The sequence below is a fragment of the Chelonia mydas genome, chromosome 1 (genome assembly GCF_015237465.2).
Source record: "Chelonia mydas isolate rCheMyd1 chromosome 1, rCheMyd1.pri.v2, whole genome shotgun sequence".
NCBI classification, from domain to species: Eukaryota; Metazoa; Chordata; order Testudines; family Cheloniidae; genus Chelonia; species Chelonia mydas.
This window is the reverse complement of record NC_057849.1, coordinates 333,622,080-333,643,582: the sequence shown is the minus strand read 5'-3', so window position 1 is coordinate 333,643,582 and position 21,503 is coordinate 333,622,080. Positions and strand designations below refer to the sequence as shown.

The 21,503-nt window shown below is 43.4% G+C and overlaps 2 protein-coding genes across 6 annotated transcripts in view; one reads left to right on the top strand and one right to left on the bottom strand.

Moving 5' to 3' along the window:
• Positions 1-533: 533 nt before the first annotated feature.
• On the bottom strand, positions 534-20,573 carry NUDT5 (nudix hydrolase 5). Of its 4 annotated transcripts, none has more exons than XM_027818968.3 (10): positions 20,446-20,573; positions 13,105-13,210; positions 9,144-9,211; positions 6,061-6,113; positions 5,196-5,303; positions 4,563-4,658; positions 2,913-3,014; positions 2,599-2,607; positions 1,605-1,658; positions 534-889 (listed from the first exon to the last, which is right to left on the bottom strand). In XM_027818968.3, exons 2-10 carry the CDS (start codon positions 13,165-13,167, stop codon positions 780-782), a joined length of 663 nt encoding a protein of 220 aa, XP_027674769.2. In that variant the 5' UTR covers positions 13,168-13,210; positions 20,446-20,573; the 3' UTR covers positions 534-779. The 4 variants fall into 4 exon arrangements, with proteins under 4 accessions (XP_027674769.2, XP_037745237.1, XP_043408816.1 ...); XM_037889309.2 differs by having other exon boundaries at positions 13,105-13,207; positions 20,446-20,553; XM_043552881.1 differs by having other exon boundaries at positions 20,487-20,505.
• CDC123 (cell division cycle 123) overlaps positions 20,484-21,503 on the top strand; it is a 77,454-nt gene continuing 76,434 nt past the window's right edge. Inside the window, exon 1 of one of the 2 annotated variants that reach the window (XM_037889307.2) lies at positions 20,484-20,802. In XM_037889307.2, coding sequence (XP_037745235.1) covers positions 20,729-20,802 — 74 coding nt within the window. In that variant the 5' untranslated portion in view covers positions 20,484-20,728. The remainder of the gene's footprint in view (positions 20,803-21,503) is intronic. The other variant, XM_037889308.2, reaches the window with a different exon arrangement.

Sequence of the window (21,503 nt, the reverse complement as noted above, 5' to 3'; positions counted from 1 at the left end):
AGGGTCAATCCAGTGCAGTTACCACTATGAAAAATGCCATGTAATCTCCAGTGACCAGAAGAGATCAAGCCCTTTGTTTTTACATCTTCCTCAAAGACACCAGAGTTTGACTGACTAGTGATTTTTGGGTACCCAACATGACACCTTTAAGGGGCTGACAGTTTTGAAAACTTTGGCTGATATCTTCAAGGAAGATATAAAAACCAGAAGGCTTGATTTGTTCTTGTCCAGGCGATCACATGGCATTTTGCATAATATTGTTAATGCCACTGGTCTGACCCCATTTCAAAGTGTATATACTTAGCACAGCCAAGGCTTCAAGCTTTGTGGTTTATTCTGTCCAGCTATGTTTAGTGTAGGTCAGTTTGGTAAGGTACCGCCCCTTACCTTAATCCAAGGGTGTTATACCAGAGAAGCAGCTCCACTTTAATGGTGGATTAAGCAACCCCTGTGTATAGTTTCAGCATAATTGTGAAGTGCTCAACCATAAAAAAATACTTTAAGAGGAAGGAGCAAGGAAAAGATGTGATCTCTTAACAGGCCATGATTCTTTTTATTCTTCTGCAAAGGATAAAATTCCATTCAGAGTTAGAGGTTGAACAGTTAGAGAAAAGCTTTATACAGTACAAATAGTTCAAGCAACCTTTCCTAGAAATATGATTGCTTAATACTGTGTGTAGTCTACAGGACCTTTATTGTATGAAAAGATACAGCTTCCAAGTCTATATTGACCATCTGAGTCCATCCTGGAAGTATTCAACGAGGTTCCGTATGCAGCCTTAGAACTTCATAAAAGGCACCTGGAGGGGTTTTTGTGTTGCATGTTTCAGCGCCATTGCATAGGCATAAACTCTGGCATCCACTAAAATTTGCTCTTCTGCCACTAGCTCTGAAAAACACCCGAACCAACCAATAAACAGAAAGGCATGGGCAGGACAGACGTAACAAGGGCAGATGCAAATTCATATTCATACGGTTAGCAAGAAATTAAAAACAAACTTCTGAAGACTTCAAGACAGAGGCTGACAAGTAGCATGAATGTGTGAAGTATCAGAACAAATCCAGGCCACATTTAAAATTTTTGGAGGCTTTGCCATATTTCCTTTGTAACACATTAGTCCTTTGAAGTCTTGTGACATGTTAGTCCTCTGGAGCATTATTACTAATTTAGGTGTAGTATATTTTTTAAAAAAGCATATGAACTGACTTGAAGCACAAAGGATAAGCTTCAGAGTGGCAATGGGTAACTACTCTGATGTAGGAAGCTATCTGGAACAGGCATTGCATTGGTAACTGTGTCTAACAAAGACTGCAGCTGGCTAGACTGTGCTAGTGAACATTCCTTTTTGGAAGACCAACCACATTTTGAAGGCTCACCTGATACATGGCATGTTATATGCAAGTTTTCCAAATTACAGAAGTAAGAAAGTAGATAGTTTTGGTTTTAAAAATTGTTATAAATCTCCCAGGCTGAGGGATCCCCAGAGAAACTGGAATACAGGGGCTAAGAAGTGGATTGATTTACAGTAAGCGTGAAGAAGCTAAAAAATTTTCAAAGGTTTTATTAACTGGCTTAATGTACCAGAGAAAATAAGTGCTCTTACCTTCAATTCTCTGCAGTAGATCATTCTTTGGTAGTGAAACAACTTCCACAAATTCTATAAAAAAAAATTAAATTTGTGTATTTCACACGGATTGTCTTTAATCTGTCAAGTTATATCTGATAGTTGAGTTAACGTTGAGAGAAGTATATTTCATTCCCTTCTCTTTAAACTCAGATGGAAAGCAGACAAGGAACTGGATTCAGGTTCACCTTCAGCCAGAGACCAGTATCACCCAGGCACACTGCCATGCTCAGCTGACTAAGACAAAGCGCCTTTGAAATGCAGTTTTGAGGCAGTAATTTGGGAAATAACTACAAAACTAGCTAGGGGAATGGTGACATATTAGGGACAGGAACCACTGTCCTGCAAGGACAGTCACTATTCCCCTTTCCCCTATTCGGTCCATCTGATTAGATATTTCACTGTTGAAATGTTAATGTAACCTGGGCCTGCATACTTGGTATGGTAAGAGAGACCACAAACCTTTAACTTCACAGAGTGGAGGAAGAATGACAAGACATCTGAGAACTGAGGGCTCATCCTTGACATGTTGCCTGTCACACAAGTTGGGCAGAAATGATTGAGGAATGCAAGGTATTGCTTATTTGCCTGTAACTACCCAAGCAGTTCCCCCTATCTGGATTAACAATTGCAGAATTTCAGTCTAGGGTCCAGATCCACAGGCTTCAATACAGCTACACCAATTTACACCAGCTGAGGAACTGATCCTAGATAGGTCATGGAGACCGTTTCAACTGAAATTTCCCCTCCTTAAAGCTGACTGTGGTACAATTGTTTGGGAATTTCAAGTCTGATATAAAGAGTGCTGAAGTCAGTGGAGCCCATACAGTGTGTCACCATCAGGACTGTGATCCTAATGATGCTGAGAAAATATCTCCTGACCACAGAGAAGAGCAGAGTGCAGGGTGACATGCACATTCGGAGTGACATCCGGTAAAGCTGAAGCCACAGTGAAGTTAAGTGAGCAACGTACCTCCTTCCTCTGTAAAGACAAGAAGAAAGAAAAGTGTTAACACAAAGAAAACTAAGTTTGGACACACATTGGAGCTTAGTGCCTGCTCCTGCTCTAACACCCATGAATGTCAGTGACAACCTTTCCATTGACTTTAGTGGGAGGTGGATGAAGCCCTAAAAGCTCAGACAGAAGTTAGAGAGTCAGTGAACCCAAGTGAAGTTATTAGAATCCTGTATTGCTGAGCCCTTCAACAGTTTCCAAGCATATTTAGAGAGGACGGTCCCTCCAATGAGACAGCTAAAAATTAAATATTGTACATGTCCTGGACTCACCAGGCTTTTGCATGGGTCTTGTATTACAAGCATCATCTCCATTAATGGTGACGGTCACGATGTGCGTTGTGCAGTTTGTCAAACCAGGGTCCAAGCAAACAGCTACAAAGTAAAGGATGTTCATTATGAGAAAGAAGAGCCAAGACTACTGAACATTTTAACACCACAACTTTCACTCAGATCTAGTTGATAATTTAAGACAAAACTTATTCAGCAGGCAACTTCACCAGCATGCATCACAAAGCCAGGCAAAAAGTCTGGGTTAGTTATTTGTTTGTACAAGGCGAGTTGGGCAAAATGTTTTGGACAATGTTTATTTGCCACAAAATGCAGTTTTGGTCAACCCAAAACTATTTGTGAGATTCATCCACAGTTTTGGCCATTCACAAAACGGCCAGAGGAGGAGGAGAAGGAGATAGTGGTTGTGCTGCTGCATCTTGTTAGTCCCATGGTTGAGGCATGCACTTGAAGTACGAGACCTAGGTTCAAATCCCTGCTCTGGACAGACCCAAAATGAATTTTTTCAGTTCACTGAAAATGCCAAAAACTATTCAGATGCGCTTCAATCTGAACTGATTTTTCCTCCCCTCAGAACTGCTACTGAACCAAAAAATTATTCACTCAGCTCTACTTACAAGTGCTTCTTCCCACAACCGTCTCCTCTTCTAAATACACACAGATTCTTCTTCATTTTTGTATTAGCTCCTACTGATTACTTCTACTGCAGTGACAAACATTCTCCTCATTCACTGTACCTCAAAGGTTAAACTGCAGGCTCCTAGTCAAACTATGCTAAGAGCCCAGTTTTGCCATCAGTTACACACACAACACTCCAGTCTGTGGAAATTGTGCAAAAGTAAAAGGGCAAAGTTCAATCTTAATAGCAACATGCTCAAAGCCATGGTCCAGATTTCCCATTTCTTCCCTAGCATTTTCCCCTTTATAAAGATTTTCCTTAAATCCCAGTTTTGCCTCTGCTCTGTGGCAGGTAGTACAAAATGTTTAAATACAGATGCTGGCTGCAAAGATTTGGGGACTTTGATGTCAGGCAGCACTTCTTTCTTCCCCATTCCTGCTAATCAGCTGTGAGAGAACCTGAGTTCTCTTTCCTTTTCACAGCTGAAATGAGGATGATTTGCAGAGAGTGCATGATGCAACTGCTATTCTTAGGTAGGTTCAAGAGAGCCACTTAAAGCTATTGGAGAAGAAGTCAAATCAAGCCCAGGCATCTAAACCTTTTAACTACAAGACGCCAGACCTTTAAGTTACTGAACTTTTTGTACTAAGTACCAAATCTTGGCCCCATGAGCAAAGCATGAGTAAATGGGGATTTTCCTTAAGAGCAGAATCATTCCCCCACATGCCTCAGAGCAACAGTGAAGTCTATAGATATAGACTGTCTATAGCCTTCTTTATTGGATTTTATCCAGTGGATCCACATCTGTCATAGACACACAGATTATGTCTATGGCTCCTTGGTGTTGTCCTGGGGCACTGCCATGTGGTACTGTGGGAGTGCACACTCCCTCGCTGTGCCCTTCCCATCCTGAACAGTGGACCCATCGTAGATCCACTGAATTTAGGGCATTCTGTGACCATGAAGAGGGGCAGGACTGGCTCTGAGTCAGGTAGTCAAGAAACAACAAAGACCTGGAGAACATTCAACGACATCCCCTTTGTACCCCGTTTCTTCCTCCAACTCTCGCAAGGCCGCGCTTTCTGGGCTTTCATTTCCCTCAATGAGACCTGCGGTGTAAACATTACATTAAAAATAGTTAATTGATCTTCTACAGCATTGTCCATCCTTAGATCTAAGAGAGCTTTACAATGGAAGGTAAAATATCTTCAGCCCTATTTTACAGATGGGGTAACTGAGGCACTGGGAGGTCAAGAAGATCAGTGTCAGATCCAGGAACAGAACCCAGGACTGCTGCCTCCTATCCACCAAATCATGCTGCCTCCCTCCAAAAGGAATTTCCTCTCTCACAATGAGTATGCCAATGCCAAGCTCACAAAGGTTTTCCCTCTTTTGGAGGTGGAAGATGGGAGAGAGGAAAAAAACTGGGTTGGACAGATTCTACAAATAAAATCTGACATTATGCTATTTCACATTTTATTACTACTAAATATCCCTCTTTCTCAACAGCCTGTATTCTAGTACAGAAACCATCACTGATCTTGGAATCTGAAAGACACAGCACATTGAAATCTACACACCTCAGCAAGATGGACAGAGTAAACTACACGTACGTTCTGTGTATTTCATCTTCATATTTTTGTTACCTGCAGGAAATTCCAAACAATACCCTCCCATTGGAGGCCTGAATTGTTTCACTAGGACAATGCAATCATAGTGGAGAGTTCTTTGTAACACAGGTATAACTGATACACCTGCCAGCATAAAGAAAAGAGCAATGAAAACACAGCATGTAAATAGTTCAAATATTGACACTTATGTCTTGTGAGCACCCTCAGCTTCCACTGACTTTGAAAAATAAAACTGCACTGAAAGGGATAAAGATAACTCATTTGTTGCTCTCTGCTGGATGACCTCATCTCGATTTAAACCCCAATAATTATCAGGAACTCTGAGTCTGAAAGCAACAGCTCCAATCAAGTACCCTAGAGCCTTCCCTCTGCTACTACAATCTTAACAGTCTTTCCACTTTAATTTGGTCCCCCACACCCTTGTCCAAACAACAGGTTCCAAACAAACAGGAAGCTGCAGTTCCTTTGACTGCCCGGGACCATGACTGACTTCCCATTGGAAAAGTGATCAAATAAAATATTTGTTCAGACACTGATTTCCCCCAGACTACAGATCCATTTTCTGGCAATATTTTGCTGTAAGGCCTGATCCTGCAGTTCTTACTCCAGCCATTACAATAACATCAATGTGATTATTCACAAAAATCAGGGGACTGATTTGTAAGTTCCTTGGGGCAGAGGTTCTCCTCCTTCTAAGCTACACTTGATCAACAGTACAGCACCATACATGGCTTATGGCACTATATACTATTTGCTTTATTTTACTCCTATTCTCTTGCACCTTTTTATTGTGTCAGTTGTTGCCATTTATGGAAGCAGACCACCTCATTATTATTAATATTAGCAGAAGTTATGCACAAAAATGTAACTGGTGCCATACCATCAGCTGAACTGTCCTCTTTCCTGGTAGTACGCTTTACTGTTTCCCAAATTCTGTTGGGTAAGAAGAGGAGAAAGTGGATGTGTTAATCCTAAAAAAGGAAGTGTACTATAGATACATGCTTTCCACACAAATAGCCAACTTGGAACTTTGCTACCTTCATTCAAAAGCAAAACATGCAAACATACAGTGAGAATGGTACTAAGGAGCAACTGCCAAGAGGCAAGCCACTATACTAAGTGAGCCCTGTAAAGCATCAGTAAGGTCTGTCTCAATTTTGTTTCACCTTTAGTCAGAGACACAGTCTAGCTAGCAAATGATTTTTGTTGGTTGCTTAGGACAATAAATAAATAATATTTCGGACTGTCAAGCAATTAAAAAATTAATCTTGATTAATCACATGATTACTCACGCTGTTAATAACAGAATACCATTTAAATATTTAAATATTTGTGGATGTTTTCTACATTTTCAAATATTGACTTCAATTACAACAGAATACAAAGTATACAGTGCTCACTTAAAGAATAAATATAATTACAAATATTTGCACTGTAAAAACATAGTGTTTTTCAGTTCACCTAATACAAGTACTGTACTGCAGTCTCTATCATGAAAGTTGAACTTACAAATGTAGAATTATGTACCAAAAAAAACTGCGTTCAAAAATAAAACAATGTAAAACTTTAGAGCCTTCAAGTCCACTGTGTCCCACTTCTTATTCAGCCAATCGCTCAGACAAACAAGTTTGTTTACATTTGCAAGAGATAATGTGGCCTGCTTCTTATTTACGGTGTCACCTAAAAATGAGAACAGGCGTTTGCATGGTACTGTTGTAGCCGACATCGCAAGATATTTACGTGCTAGATGTGCTAAAGATTCGTATGTCCCTTCAAGCTTCAACCACCATTCCAGAGGACGTGTCCATGTTGATGATGGGTTCTGCTCGATAAGGATCCAAAGCAGTGCAGGCCTATGCATGTTCATTTTCATCATCTGAGTCAGATGCCACCAGCAGAAGGTTGTTTTCTTTTAGGGTGGTTTGGGTTGTGTAGTTTCCGAATTAGAGTGTTGCTCTTTTAAAGACTTCTGAAAGCATGCTCCATACCTCATCCCTCTCAGATTTTGGAAGGCACTTCAGATTTTTAAACCTTGGGTCGAGTGCTGTAGCTATCTTTAGAAATCTCACATTGGTTCCTTCTTTGCATTTTGTCAAATCTGCAGTGAAAGTGTTCTTAAAACGAACAACATGTGTTGGGTCACCATCCAAGACTGCTATAACAGACGTATATGGCAGAATGCAGGTAAAACAGAGCAGGAGACATACAATTCCCCCCAAGGAGTTCAGTTACAAATATAATTTAATGCATTTTTTTTTTTTTAAACTAGCGTCGTCAGCATGGAAGCATGTCCTCTAGAATGGTGGCTGAAGTGGCATACGAATGTTTAGCATATCTGGCATGTAAATACCTTGCAACGCTGGCTATAGAAGTGCCATGTGAACACCTGTTCTCACTTTCAGGTGACATTGTAAATAAGAAGCGGGCAGCATTATCTCCCATAAATGTACAGAAACTTGTTTGTCTTAGTGATTGGCTGAACAAGAAGTATGACTGAGTGGACTTGTAGGCTCTAAAGTTTTACACTGTTTTATTTTTGAGTGCAGTTATGTAACAAAAAAAATCCCACATTTGTAAATTCCACTTTCACGATAAAGAGTTTGCACTACAGTACTTGAATGAGGTGAACTGAAAAATATTATTTCTTTTGTTTATAATTTTTACAGTGCAAATATTTGTAATATAATATAAAGTGAGCACTATACACTTTATATTCTGTGTTGTAACTGAAATCAATATTTGAAAATGTACAGAAACATCCAAATATATTTTATACATTTCAATTGGTATTCAATCATTTAACAGAGCAATTAAAACTACACTTAATTGTGATTTTTTTGAGTTAATCGCATTAGTTAACTGCGATTAATCGACAGTCCTAATAATATTTAGTTCTTCTATAGCATTTTGCATCCATGGATCTCAAAGCACTTTATAAAGGAAGACAAGTATCATTATCCCCATTTTACAGATGGGGAAACTGAAGCATAGAGGTGAAATTAAGACAGCAGGTCAATATATTTAGAATGGTTATTTTGAAGAGCTGCAACATAAAATAGAAGAGACAAATTTTATAGACTGGCTAATTTTGTCTGGAAAAAGCAATAAGCAAATACTTACATTCTGTCTGCCTCATGCATAACAATCATTATGTGAAAATAAAAGAAGGTTACTCTGAAAGGTCCTAGCTCAGTTACCCATTCCTGTTAGTAACTGGAAGTCAAAAATGACACAGACTTTCTTGCAAATCAAAAATAAGTGATGGGACTGACACAAAAAATAAACCTTTCACACAGGCCTCAATCATTGCCACTTCTTGAGGCTACTCTTAAAAGGGAAGGAGACTTTAGAGAGAGCAATCAGAAAGGACCCCAATGCTCTAGGAAGAAGAAAAATAAGGTAGCACTGTCATTTCCAGTCATCATGACAAATTAAAAAGATAGATTTATCTGACACATGAAAAGAATTAGACAGGCCTGAGAATATGAATGAGAGGGTAAGAAGCAGGCAAGACCACCCCTTCTCCAAACAATACCATCCCAACAATATGCAAGACGCTGCACAGTCTCAGACATCATGCCATCAACAGGGGAAACGGAGTTTTTTGGGAATGACCAGAAAAACCAAAGGGAGCTCTTGATAATCATCTGTTTGCATGTTAAAACCTTGCAGCATTAGGTCTGCACAGCATCTTTGCAAATGACTGGAACCGCAAGATAAACACATGGACTAAATCCAAGGTATTAACCTACAGGATAAAGAATATTTGCTAACACAAAGTCCAACAACAAAAAAGGTCAAATTCTTCCTCAGAGTAACTGCATTAATGTCAAAGGGGTAATCTAGCCCAGTATGTCAAATAATTGGTTTATAGGTGCTCAAATTCCATAGCCTTTGGCTAGTTCAGACAGAGAAAATTGGAAGAACTGCAAGAATTTTAAAATGTCTCAGCAAGGAAATTACCTGGTTTTACCGGAGGGATCAACATAGGTCGTCTGTTCAAGCTTCACCCATTTTCTTTCTGCGATTGTCTAACAAAAAATAATAAATTAAACAAGTAGGGACATTGTCCCCATCGAGATTTGCTAGGCAATTTTGTTGTTTTGGAAAGACGTTGCAAATTCAGTGTGTGTGGGAAGCTGTAATACTAACATGTAAATGCATGCACTGAGGAGTTCTTGAAATAGGAACTGAAAATAACTCATGTGACATATGTAAGGCTAGGCTGGGATTGTCAAAGGAGTTTAGGGGAATTAGACAACCAAGTTTCAATGGAATTTGGTGGGATTTGGGTGCCCATCTCCTTTGGGCTGCTTTGAAAGTCTCAGCCCTAATCTTTAAAATAAAACATGAAGGCAGTGCCTTGCCCCTAGAAGGGGGCTGGTTTCAGCTGTGTGTAAAAGGGGTATGGAGAATTTGCCTACATGGGCTTTAGCCATGATGGGGGTTATGACTGCTCAATTATCTGAGATCTGGGAGTCAGGAGAACTGGTTCTATTCCCAACTCTGCCATTGACTCACTTTGGGACTGTCACTATTCTCCCCATCTGTAACATAGGGATAGCGATTCTGACCTGATTTGAAGGCCTTTGGAGATCTACCAATGAGAGGCTCTACGCATTATCATTACTATCAACTCCATGGCCACCTACATGCCTGTGGGCTTTTCATGGCTAAGCAGAGGTATTCTTAACTTCCCTCCACCTAGCGTTTTGCCCATTCGTGTGTGGTCCCTTGAGGAGAGGTGGAACTAGATGTTAGTTTTGCCGTTTCTCTCATTTATTATGGCTTGCACGTAAGGGTGGAAGTCTTTGCTAATTAAATGGCTGCTGGGAGGGCAGACAGAAGACTTGTTTCTGAAATCCTGCACCGGACTGGGAGGCTTGGGGATAGGTTACATCAGCAGAGTGATGCCAAACCAATGGCACTGGGAACAGCAAGAGGTCAGAGAGGAGGACTGGCAGCTACAGAGGAGAAGCGTTTCCAATTAGCCATTTGGAACCAGGATCACTCCACTCTCAAGCTGTGAGCAGAGAGAAAACCTGACAGAAGCAGGGAACTGTGGTGGTGGATAAACAGGAAGACTATCTAGAGGCCAGTGTAGTCTCAGGTGGTTAGTACATCAAATTTCTGTCGTGTAGACCAGGCCACAGAGTAAATGGGACATCTGGCCACAAAGGTCATGAAATGGGAGAAACTCCTGCTAGAAAGAGAAAGAATGCAGCCCAAGAAGGAGCAGCAACATCGAGAGCATGTGAAGAGAGAAAACAAGTATAGGATGAAGAGACAGAGACTGAGCCACTAGTAACCTAAGAATTCAGTAACTGACAATGGAAATGGATCATCTCACTTCATCCCTAAAACCAATTCTAAGTCCATCTTACAGCATTCTGCTTGTCCACTTGCCTGGGACAAGTCAGTTATTTTGAGGGGCAAACAAAATATCAACCACTTTTCCATCACCATGGCCAACTCGATTTTGTGCCTGGAAATTTTCATGGTTATTTTGCAAGGTTGTTCTAAGTTATCCTTGAATTACAGGAAGCCAGAAATACTTTCCAAGGGCTTTTGGATGATCTGTGGTCACAGTAGTGTAGCAGGAATGGAGAAGGTGAAGTTTCTAATTCCTTTACCAAGGTGTAACAGGTAGGAAGCATGCAGACTTCTATAAGATTGGATTGCAAGCACCCAGGTATATTTTATTGCTTTAAATTAACCCCTAAGGCATACAGGGAATAAACTGAATGAGACCCAAAATAGGAAGAGACGAAAATCATGTTACAGTTGCAGCCCACACCAAGGGAATTATATATTTTAATTAAAAAAAAAACAACCCAAGATTTCTACACCAGTTGAAGCCTTTGAGTTAACAGGGATTAAGCAATTATTTTTAAACTTTGCAGAACGTATAAAGGCCTGCATTATTGATCGTGGCCCAACAATGTTGCACAGGCAGCAAACCCAGCAAATCATTACCCCAGTATCTATCTTGGCATTGCTAAATAGCAAAGAGGAGAATGCCGGAAGTCAGAACCATATTAATGTGCTACAAGAAAGTGAGGGAGGAAGAAATGACTAAAGTTACCAGGAATTGGACCACATCCAAACTTGAGAATGGAGGAGACAAAAGGGGATGCCATGTAGGGAGTAAAACAGGATACCTATCATAAGAATGTCTGGTATACCAACAGAGGCCAAAAGCGACAATTAAGAGGCAACCCAGTGTAATAGTTAATAGGGAGGGTATAGGTCATCCAGCACCTCCTGTGAGTGGTTGTTATTTAAATGCTCCAGAATCCACCCCAAAGCCCAGGTGAATTACATGCTACTGGAGAACCACAAAGCCCTCAGTGTTACCTATAAAGGAAAAAGAAACTCTGCTGTCACATGCCTGGTTGGATGCATAGTCAAACTCTGTGCCAGCTGATAGAGAGAGAGAGAGAAAGCTTTATGCTGTGAGACACAAATCCTTTGCTTAGACCCTAGCTAAGGATGCTTCACATAACATTCAGCTAAGCATATTCAGTTTGAATCACCTTCTATTTGTGACTTCTCTCTATTGCTGTTATGCCAATAAAATCTGCTTCTCTCCAACATAACCTGACTGCAGAAACAGTTAGAGGACACAATCAGCAGGTGCCTTAGAGAGAAACTGTACTCCAATGTTAGGTGATCCAGAATCAGAAGTTCACAACTTCTTTAGTAAAAGGTCATGGGCAGAGGGGCTGTGACTTCTGTTCTCAAACAATGCCACAAGAAGTCTGGTGAAAACCAGCATGGCACAGGGAAACACAAATGACCTGAAATATACTAGAGCTGGCTACAACCTGCTACCACTATTTGGAGGGTGCAAAAGAAAAAGCAGGAGAAGGAATCATTTAGAGTAGCAAAAGGGATTGAGGAGTAATAGGCTGAAATTAAAGTGGCCTGAAAAGGCTTGTGCCCAGTTTTGCTTCATTGAAAAATAACCCCCCCCTGAAATGTTAGTTTTCCTGCTTGCTTATTTATGTAAGAAATTTGGGTCTTGTCTGCCCTGGGAAACTATCGTGACTGGAAATCTAATGAAATGATGACACCAAAAGCATCAAGAGAATGAAAGCTGAGCAACTGAAAGAGGAAGAGATTTTTAATAAGACAGTTTAAAAGTCCTCTTTTAAACAACCATTTAACTCCAATGGCTAACAAACACTTTATAGAAAGGATTTCATTGTTAAAAGACAACACTCCTGCAGCTTCAGTTAAGGTGCACAAGCTCAGAGTAAACATCCACAATACTCTCAGGACACTACCACTATAACCAGAGAGGATGAGTTCTGATATTGCCAATACTGCTAAGATAGGAACAAGCACAAACTGTTGAAAAAAAACCCTAAAAAGCAAACAAACATGTTAGGTCCTCTTTATGTACCATAAAGCGGGGGGGGGGGGGGGGGGGGGGGGGGGAAGGGCGCACACACAATTTTAAAAAATCCTTTGCAGGTCATCTTTAAGGAAAGGAAAATGTAGGCTGAGTATCAGAAAGCAGTGAGTTCAGTTACAGTGGAATGATCTCTCCAGGGGAGTGGTGAAAGTCCCATTATTTCAGATATTCAAAGCTACCCTGAACAGCCTAGAGAGTATTGTCCGGAACAACTGTGCCTGGAGAGGGCAGGTCTGAGGGAGAGGGGAGATGCACTAGATAACCTCTGTGTAATTTCTATGACTGTGTTAAGGTGAAAGTTCCTCATCTTTCATCTGCGTATCACCTGCTTTGACTCTAATGACTTCAGGACAAAAGCCTTATCTTCATATATCTAACATGCTACATAGCATAAGGTTTTCTCACTCTGCACAGATGTAATATTTTCTAACATTCAATAGCAGCCTTAAATAAATGCTACATTAGTTAATAAATATAAACATGGCAAAAATAAACGCTTTATACCTCTTCTTTAAGGATGGATGGTCTGGTAGATTTCAGAATCTCTGTGGTTGCTTTGTTTTCCATTTTCAGGGATGTCTCTTGCACCTCCTGCACAAAGTCCACACTACTACAAAACAGAGAATCAATATTTACCTTCAGAGTAAAGTCAAACCATTCATCCATGCATTCTGAATTAACAAATCATTCTCCTAAACATGCTTCATTAACATTTAAGATCACACACACTCATCAGTTTGCAAACATCATGGATGCTGCTAAGACAGATGGGGGCAGATCTTCAGCTGATATAAATTTTCATGGCTCCACTGACTGCAAAAGAGCTAGGGAAATTTGCACCAGCTATGGAGCTGCCCCACAATATTTATAGGCCATGCATGGTAGGATGCACCACTACTGTTGCCCCTTTTAAGTCACAGTGCTACTTTGCTCTCAATGGAATCTTAGCTCAATAGACTATTGCCACAGCATGCGAACTGGCCTAGAGGACAAAGCATGACACGGTAAGGCGAAGGAATTAACCCCAAATATCAAAGGGAATTCAGAGTGAAAACCACCACCGCTGAGAATGAGGAATCTCAGCTATTAGACTAGGGAAAAAAAAAAATCACGTAGGGCATTCAGTCCCTTTCCCACTCAAGAGGCAATGCAGGATTATCCATTTCCCAATTAATTTGTCCTGTCTAGCTCTAAAGCAGAAGATATGCCAGGCAGCACACTGATGCACAGCTGTGCATTTTTACTACTAAAATCTTGGGTTCAAGTCAGTGGAATGTCTGGTGCTTTGTCTGCATCACAAAACTATCATATAGTTCAGTACAGAGCTGAAGCCCAGGGTTCCTACTGAAATGAGATAACAGACAGGACAAAGCAGAAGGGGAGGAAAAAACCCACTGGGGAACAATCCAATATTGGCAATGAGGCGGAAGAGATGACCTAATAACTTTTTGTTTAGTGTTTATGAGCTTACACCAACTCTCAGCGAAGCCAATAGGAGTCTTTCCCCCAATATCAGGATACATTAGATAAAGCCCTACAGATTCTGTGATCATGAGAAATGACCAAGGGGTGGGAAAACTTGCACAGCACTTTCCTGCTGTACATCTGACTTTAGCTGGTGCTTTTCACCTCTCATTCTTTCACAAAATCCATTCTATATTTTTAAAGTACTGGACATGTGCTTATCTCAGCTTTCTTGAGTATATGCACGGGGGCACATCTCCCCTAGCACAGTCCTACAGAGACAAGGAATGTTACATAGTCTGGAGGACACTAAACGATACTACTACATAAACACAACTAATTAATTACAGGCCCAAATCTACAATCCATACTCAGGCCAGAGACTCTCATAGGTCTAATGGGGTCTGTGATGGAGTTTTCATAGCACACCTCCCCTGAAAGGGTTAAGGTAGCTAGGAAGGGGCTAATTAAAATAACAGGCTGCACTTAGGGAAGAATTAGACTGGATAGGTAAGCCCAAACAGAAGATGAAGCTCAGCTGAGCAGGTATAGGCTGGGCCTGTACAAAGCCAGCAAGCTGAGAACAGAAATAGGCTATAGGGGAAGTAGGCTAGTCTTTCCCTGAGAATTGGGCATTTGAATTGAACCCTGGGGGTGGGCTAGAACACAGAGAAAGAGAAATGAAGTAGGAAAGAGTACAGGGAAATAGCAATGTGGTCTTGGCATAAGCGGACCATGAGGCAGAGGGTCTGGAACCTGGAATAGTGGGTGGGTCTGGGTTCCCCTATCACCCACTGGGATAGTGCATAGTCTTAGAGGATACCCTGGAAAGGCAGCTGGACAGTTGGTCTGGAGAGACTGTGTTACCCTGGAAAGGAAGGACCTATAGTGAGGTGGCTGGAGGGCTGAGTTACAAATAGAAGTTGCATGGAATCCCATAGAGCAAGTGGGGCTGTGTAAGGGTGGGATTATGGAAGAGGGCATCAGAGCTGGAGGGAGCTAATCCCCAGAGTAGCCACTATCCTAGCAGTGAGTGTATCCCATGACAGAGTCCTTGCCAGTTTAATGATTGCTGGATGAAGCCAAAGCATCTTTCACAAAAAAGACTCAGACTTTAAAGTTATTGTTTAGTTAGACCTGCAGCAAAGAGATACAAGGAAAATTTGTCACACATGTTCTATAATAAACTAAGCTTGAATGGTTAGTAATATCCGAATCCAAAATAGAAAGAAAATACCTCCTCCTATTTCACAACAGTTTCAGAAAGAGACAATGATAGATATTAGACATATGCAGTGTTGCTGTAACCATGTCTGTCCCAGGATATTAGAAAGACAAGATAGGTGAAGTGTAATATCTTTTACTGGACCAAATTCTGTTGGTGAGAGAGACAAGTTTTGAGCTTACACCGAGGTTTTCTTCAGGTCAGTGTCTCGGCTTCAGCAGTTTTGATATTTTCCACTAGTTGGTGCAATAACTCCGAGTAACATTTAGACAAGGGCTTTGAAAGAAGTGTCAGATTTCCACATTCTGCAGATGGCATGAAACCAGGACTTTCAGGTGTCAAAACACTGAAATATAATTTGGCTCATTGAGGGTTATGATTCATATACTGTCAAAATTCGAAAGCAGCAACACAGTTAAAGATTAATAAACCATTAACTGCAATGGAATATAAGCTGGTTTAAAGTTGCATTGTAACAACGTGCACTACGTTTGTGTATCTGATCTATGGACACACATCATGCCAAAGCTCTGGAACATGATGTTCTCTTGTACTATCACCTACAACGTGTAGTCCTGTATCAGGTTTAGATGAACTCCACTAATGTAATGCTTTATAGCTAGCAGTTCAATTTTAAAATCCTGATTTCAGTAAAACAAAACAATACAGTGAATTCTCGGTTAGCTTGCATTCTCAGCCTAACAACTGATACGTATTGTAAACATGGGCAGAAACGTGGTCATCCTAGTCCTGTCCGCTTGCCTCTTATGCCTAGTAATATAGGACACTACATTTGTCATGGTATCTACTCCACTCACCTCTCCTGGGGCTCAATTCAGCCCTGCTTACCTGAGGAGTGAGTTTGGTCCCACTGTTAATTCTGATCAGACCTCTCTTGAAGGTAACCCCCACTCCCCAATCAGTTTTTAAACTTATCCTTGAAGCAATTCAGAATTGAGCCAACTAAAGCCTACAAATCAGCTTAGAGGTTAGCCCTGCTGAAAGAACATTACAACAAGATGTGATAAAAACATGGATAAGCTTCCCTAAATCAGTCTTCAAAAGGCATGATCTGATCCCAGCTATGTTTCCCAGTTGATAGCAACCAGAGTTAATAGTAGCTTGAGTATGTTGTTCCGAAAAGCTCAGGACTAAACTAAATATCCAGGTTTCTTACCACTCTAGGATGTCTTTCAAAAAATGTTCTAAGGGGATACTATCAAGTAGTTGAAGTATAAAATTTTTCCTACAGCACCTTGATGTGTATATTTGAGATGATTTGTCCTCCAGATTCTAAATATCTTTTAAATCCACTGATCTGTCACCAATAGCCACTGCATTTGCATTGCACAAATGCATCTGGCTTTGCTGCTAGAAGCAGCTAGCAGCCTAAGTCCAGCTTCATTTGTTGAACTGTGCCACATCACTAATGAGGCTAAGGGCCTGTCTACACTTAGTGTTGCGGCTGTAGCACTTAGTGAAGACGCTCCTATGCAGATGGGAGAGCTTCTCCTGCCAGCATAGAAACTTCACTTTCCCAAAAGCAGCAGCTATGTCGATGAGCAAAGCCCTCCCGGTGACATAGCACTGTCTACACTAGGGGTTAGGTCAGTATAACTACATTGCTCAGGAGTGTGGAAAATCCATGCCCCTGAGTGACGTAGTTACAGTACCAACTTGTGTTGGTACAGAGTGTAGACCAAGCCTAAAAAACAACTAATGAAGGCAAATAGTGCACTAACTTGAGCTCTGAGAAACAGCATGAAAATAACAGCCAAAAGGAAAAGAAATCAATGATTGCCATCCTGATATTTGGCAATGTTACATTTCTGCTCTGATGTTTATTAGCACCGATGGCCTACTCAGCTCTGTACAGGATATGGAGGAATATATGGTCCTTGCCTCATGGGGTTATGTTCTAAATGGAGAGACAGAAAAACTGCTTTGAATGGCCAGAGGGTGATTATCAGAACATTGCAATTATTATTACAAAGTCTGTTTCAGTTAATGGACAGGTGAGGATTTACGTGAGTTAGCCCAATTTAGAAGAGTCTGAATTAAGGGAGTATAATAATTTTGTGCACCTTCTGCAAGCGTAGTTCTGAGTGCAAAGGGCTACAGTGTAAAAGGCATGAAGAGAGACACAAAAAGGGAGAGGTAGTAAAAGTATAGCGGGAATAAGGAGAGTGGTTGGAAAGGTGAGCACACAGTTCTTCAACCTATACTGCCCCTAACATCACCTCACACTGAATAAAATCAAGACCCTGCTAACTGGAGTAAGACAAGAAGAGGAAAAATCTATCTTTATATGATTATTTGATAATTTTGGGAGGCCTAAAAAAATAAGTGATGGGGCCATATAATTAGATTATTCACAGATTAGATAAATTCACAGATTCTTAAAGCCAGAAGGAATCATTAGACCATCTAGCCTGATCTCCTGCTAGCAAACAGGGGAGCTTGAGATGGGAAGAAGGAGAATCCCCTGATGAACGAACAAGGTGTAAGTATTAACTTTGGGGTGAGTGAGTTTGTTTGGCTGTTTGTTTTTCTTTCTCTTTCAGGTTATTTCAGTTATTTTCAGTTGCAGGATCAGATGGGATCGTGTGTCTGGGGACTCTTTGAGCCTTTGTTCCCTGGATCATCTCTGATCAGCCTCAATTAGCCTTGTGATCACCCTCCCCCTATGTGATTAACGAGGGGGTAGGGCTGACCTAGGAGAGAAGACTTTAAAAGCCAGAGGCTAAGCAACCGAGGGACTGCAAACAGGGGAGTTTGAGAGGGAGTTGTAATATAGTTGCTATGGTTAGGAAGGGATGCATTGCCAGTGCCAATGCTGCTCCTGTCTCCTCCACCTGCGCCTGTATCCAGACAGACAGCCTAACCTGGATGCCTCTACCCAGATCCTGGTGTGGATTTGCAGAAACCATGGCCTGCATTTCCCACACTCAGAAAGCCAGGCTGGGGGGGACCATACAGTGCGAAAGGTGCCTGCTGGTGAAATGTCTTAGGAAGCAGGTGGGAGAGCTACAGGAGGAGGTGGCTAGGCTGAGGAGCATCCGTGCCCACAAGGAATTCCTGGAGAGTATTCACATGGAGACATCCAAGACTGAGAAAGCTATCCAGCTACAGAGAATTGCTGTCACACCACCGGGGAAGGAGCATATGGCTCTGTCACAGGGAGGACACTGGCAGCTGGTTAATTCTGGCAGCAGGCAGAGCTCCACTCCTGCCCCCAACCCATCCACCGTGGTGACGGAAAACCAATATGCTGCCCTGACAACAAGTGATGAGGAATCACCCCCAAAGGAGGAGGAGAAGCCATGTACCCCCTGCTCGCCCATGCCATCTCTGTCCCTACTGCCCCATTGCCCCTGCTCCCTGTTATGCCACACCCGTCCCTATTGTTACCTGTCACCTCTGTGTTCTTGGGGAACCAGGGTGCAGTACCCAGCAGGTCTGACTCACAAAAGACCTTCCCCCACAGCCTCTGCTTGAACCAAAACTGATCCGAAGACTTACAAAAAGCAATGGAAAGGCAGGGAGAAAGACACCTAAACCCCTGGGCTAAGGATGACTAGATTAAGGAAACTCCCCTAGCCTTATTTGCATCAGAAATGGGACATGGAGGCATCTCCATTAGCATACAGAATGCAGAACAGAGATTCCAAGGCAAGAACCGCAGGAACTCTAAGACTAGAAAAGCAGGGAAGCACTGCACGATGGGGATCTCTGCTCCAGATGTTAATGAACCCAGGCCTGCACACATCCAGCTCAGTTGTCATTAGACCAATTTGAGGAATAAATCCCTTATGGGTATCCAAAATAGTGAAGCTCCCTAAGCATTGTGAGCTCCCTCCAAAGAACACCGCCCATAGTAAGGAATGATCAGCTTGCATTGTCTAGCCTGAACAAAACAACTTTGGTATACTCCCTTGAGCCATCAGTTTACACATAAACAAATCTAGTGTTCTCCCTGGAACCACTGTTGTTTCTCCACAAAAACCCCTACCCATGCTCAAGTAAATGTTGTGATGCCTGGATCCAAAGTCTGCATCACTTCCATTGGGACTTCATCTTCTCCTGCCTGATCATGCTGGTGGCTCTGCCTGTCTCCAGCACTACGGACCCACAGCCACCACGACCACCTGGGACCCCCGATCGATTCAAGCTTCATGGGGTGGTGAGAACCCAGCTCTCTCTCTCGGTGTAGCCTTCTGACCCTGACTTGTGTGATCAGTTATAGTTTTCTAAACCTGACTTTTATAATCAAGTTTAAGTTATAATATTAAATCTAACTCTTTTGTTTCTTTGGCTCCCCTATGGTTATTACCTGGCAATAAATAACTTTCATGATTAAGCTGGTTGCTTCTCTCTCTCCCTGCCCCTTCGCAGGTGTTTTTTGGTTTCCTCATTTGCTCTGCAGCAATGCTCCTCATACCTTGGCTAAAAGATCCCTGCAGCATCCAAAAATCCTGTGGGGTTTGCTCATCAAGTGGGTTACGACCAGAACAACTGTAACGTGAAGGCGGGGAAGGGATGTGCTGAACCTGGGACACATGAGGGTGGCAGCTTTGAAGTGCTGCTCAACCCAGCCTGCTGAGTCTAGGGGCGTATGAGGGTGGCAGACTGGAAGTGCTCCTCGACCCAGCCTGCTCCGGTGTACTCTATGCCGGTGCGGTGCCCGGGGCATATGAGGGTGACAGCCTGAAAATGCTGCTTGACCAGCCTGCTCAGACCAGGGACATATAAGGGGTCAGCTTGGGAGTGCTGATTAACCCGGTCCTCTCAGACACACTGGGTGAATGTGTGTGTTTGTCTGACTATGGGGCAGGAAGAAGCCAGCTCTGGGGAACCTGCAGGATCGCTCCTCGGGGAGGGGACCGGGAGCAGGGAGAAGCAGAGCTCCGTATGAGGACACAAGCAGCACACGGATAGAAATACAGACCCCCCCCCTCCGAGAAGAGTAACCCTATTAAATGAACACACCCCAAAGCAACAGGCAAAGCTGGTAACACTACTGCCCCATTGCCCCGCCCCCCGTTATGCCACCCCCGTCTCCTGCCGCCCTATCGCCCCACCGTCTCGCTCCCGCCCGAGCCCGAGGCGCACCCGCTCTCCACACGGCGTGGCCCCTCCCCCCAGCCGCCTCTGACCGTTGCCCTCTGCGCGGTGACTGGCTGGCCGGGACCCTCGCCAGCGGCTGCTCCGCGCTCACTGCCCGCTGCCGGCCTCGCGCAGGGACCGCTTGACCCCGCCCCCCTCCCACCCTCTCGGGCTTCCCTTCCGGGTCTCGGCTGCCACTCCTTCCGCCCCCGTGTCTCCGGCTGGCCGCTCGCGCCGGGCCCCCTGCTTGGCGCACTAGAAGCGAGTTCCGGGCGGCTCCGCTGGGCCTGGGCGGAGGGTTCCGGGCGCGGGAGCGGACTCGGAGCCACGACGATGAAGAAGGAGCAGGTGCTGCACTGCCAGTTCTCGGCGTGGTACCCGCGCTTCCGGGCCCTCACCATCCGCAGGTGGGAGCGGAGCGGGCCCGGGGGGCAGGGCATGGAGGGGCTGGCCTGGGGGCGCTTGGGGGCAGGGCATGGAGGGGCTAGACTGCGGGGCGTGGGGGTAGGACATGGAGGGGCTGGCCGCCGCGGGCGGGGGGCGTGTAGGGGCAGGACATGGAGGGGTGGGGCTGGCCCGGGGCAAGTGGGGGCAGGACATGGAGGAGCTGACCCGGGAGGCTTGGGGGCAGGACATGGAGGGGCAGACCCGGGGGGCGGGGTGTGGGGGCAGGGCATGGTAGACTCAGTAAGGGGGGAGCTGGCCTGGGGAGGGCATGAGCACCAGGATGGTTATTCTGGGTCAGACCAATGGTCCATCTAGCCCAGTATCCTGTCTTCTGCTAGTGCCCAATGTTTCCGAGGCTGGGGTGGGAGTGTAGGGGAGAGCATTGAGGGCTGGGGAAGGTGTGGACGCAGGGCATAGAGCTTACACCTTTTCATGGTTGAGGAATACAGTGACAAAATGAATTGCATAGAAAATCTTTCATATAAAGAAATCCGTCCTGAACTTTTAGTCTCCTCTTTGCCCCACCTCCCTTACCCCATCTAAAGAAAAGGTGTTTTTGTTTGTTGGGGTTTTTTTTTGGGGGGGGGGGTGCGAGGGGGAGTGTAAGTTTGGGATAGAACACAACAACTGTGTTCATGTCTGTGTGTGTTTCTTCCGCAGA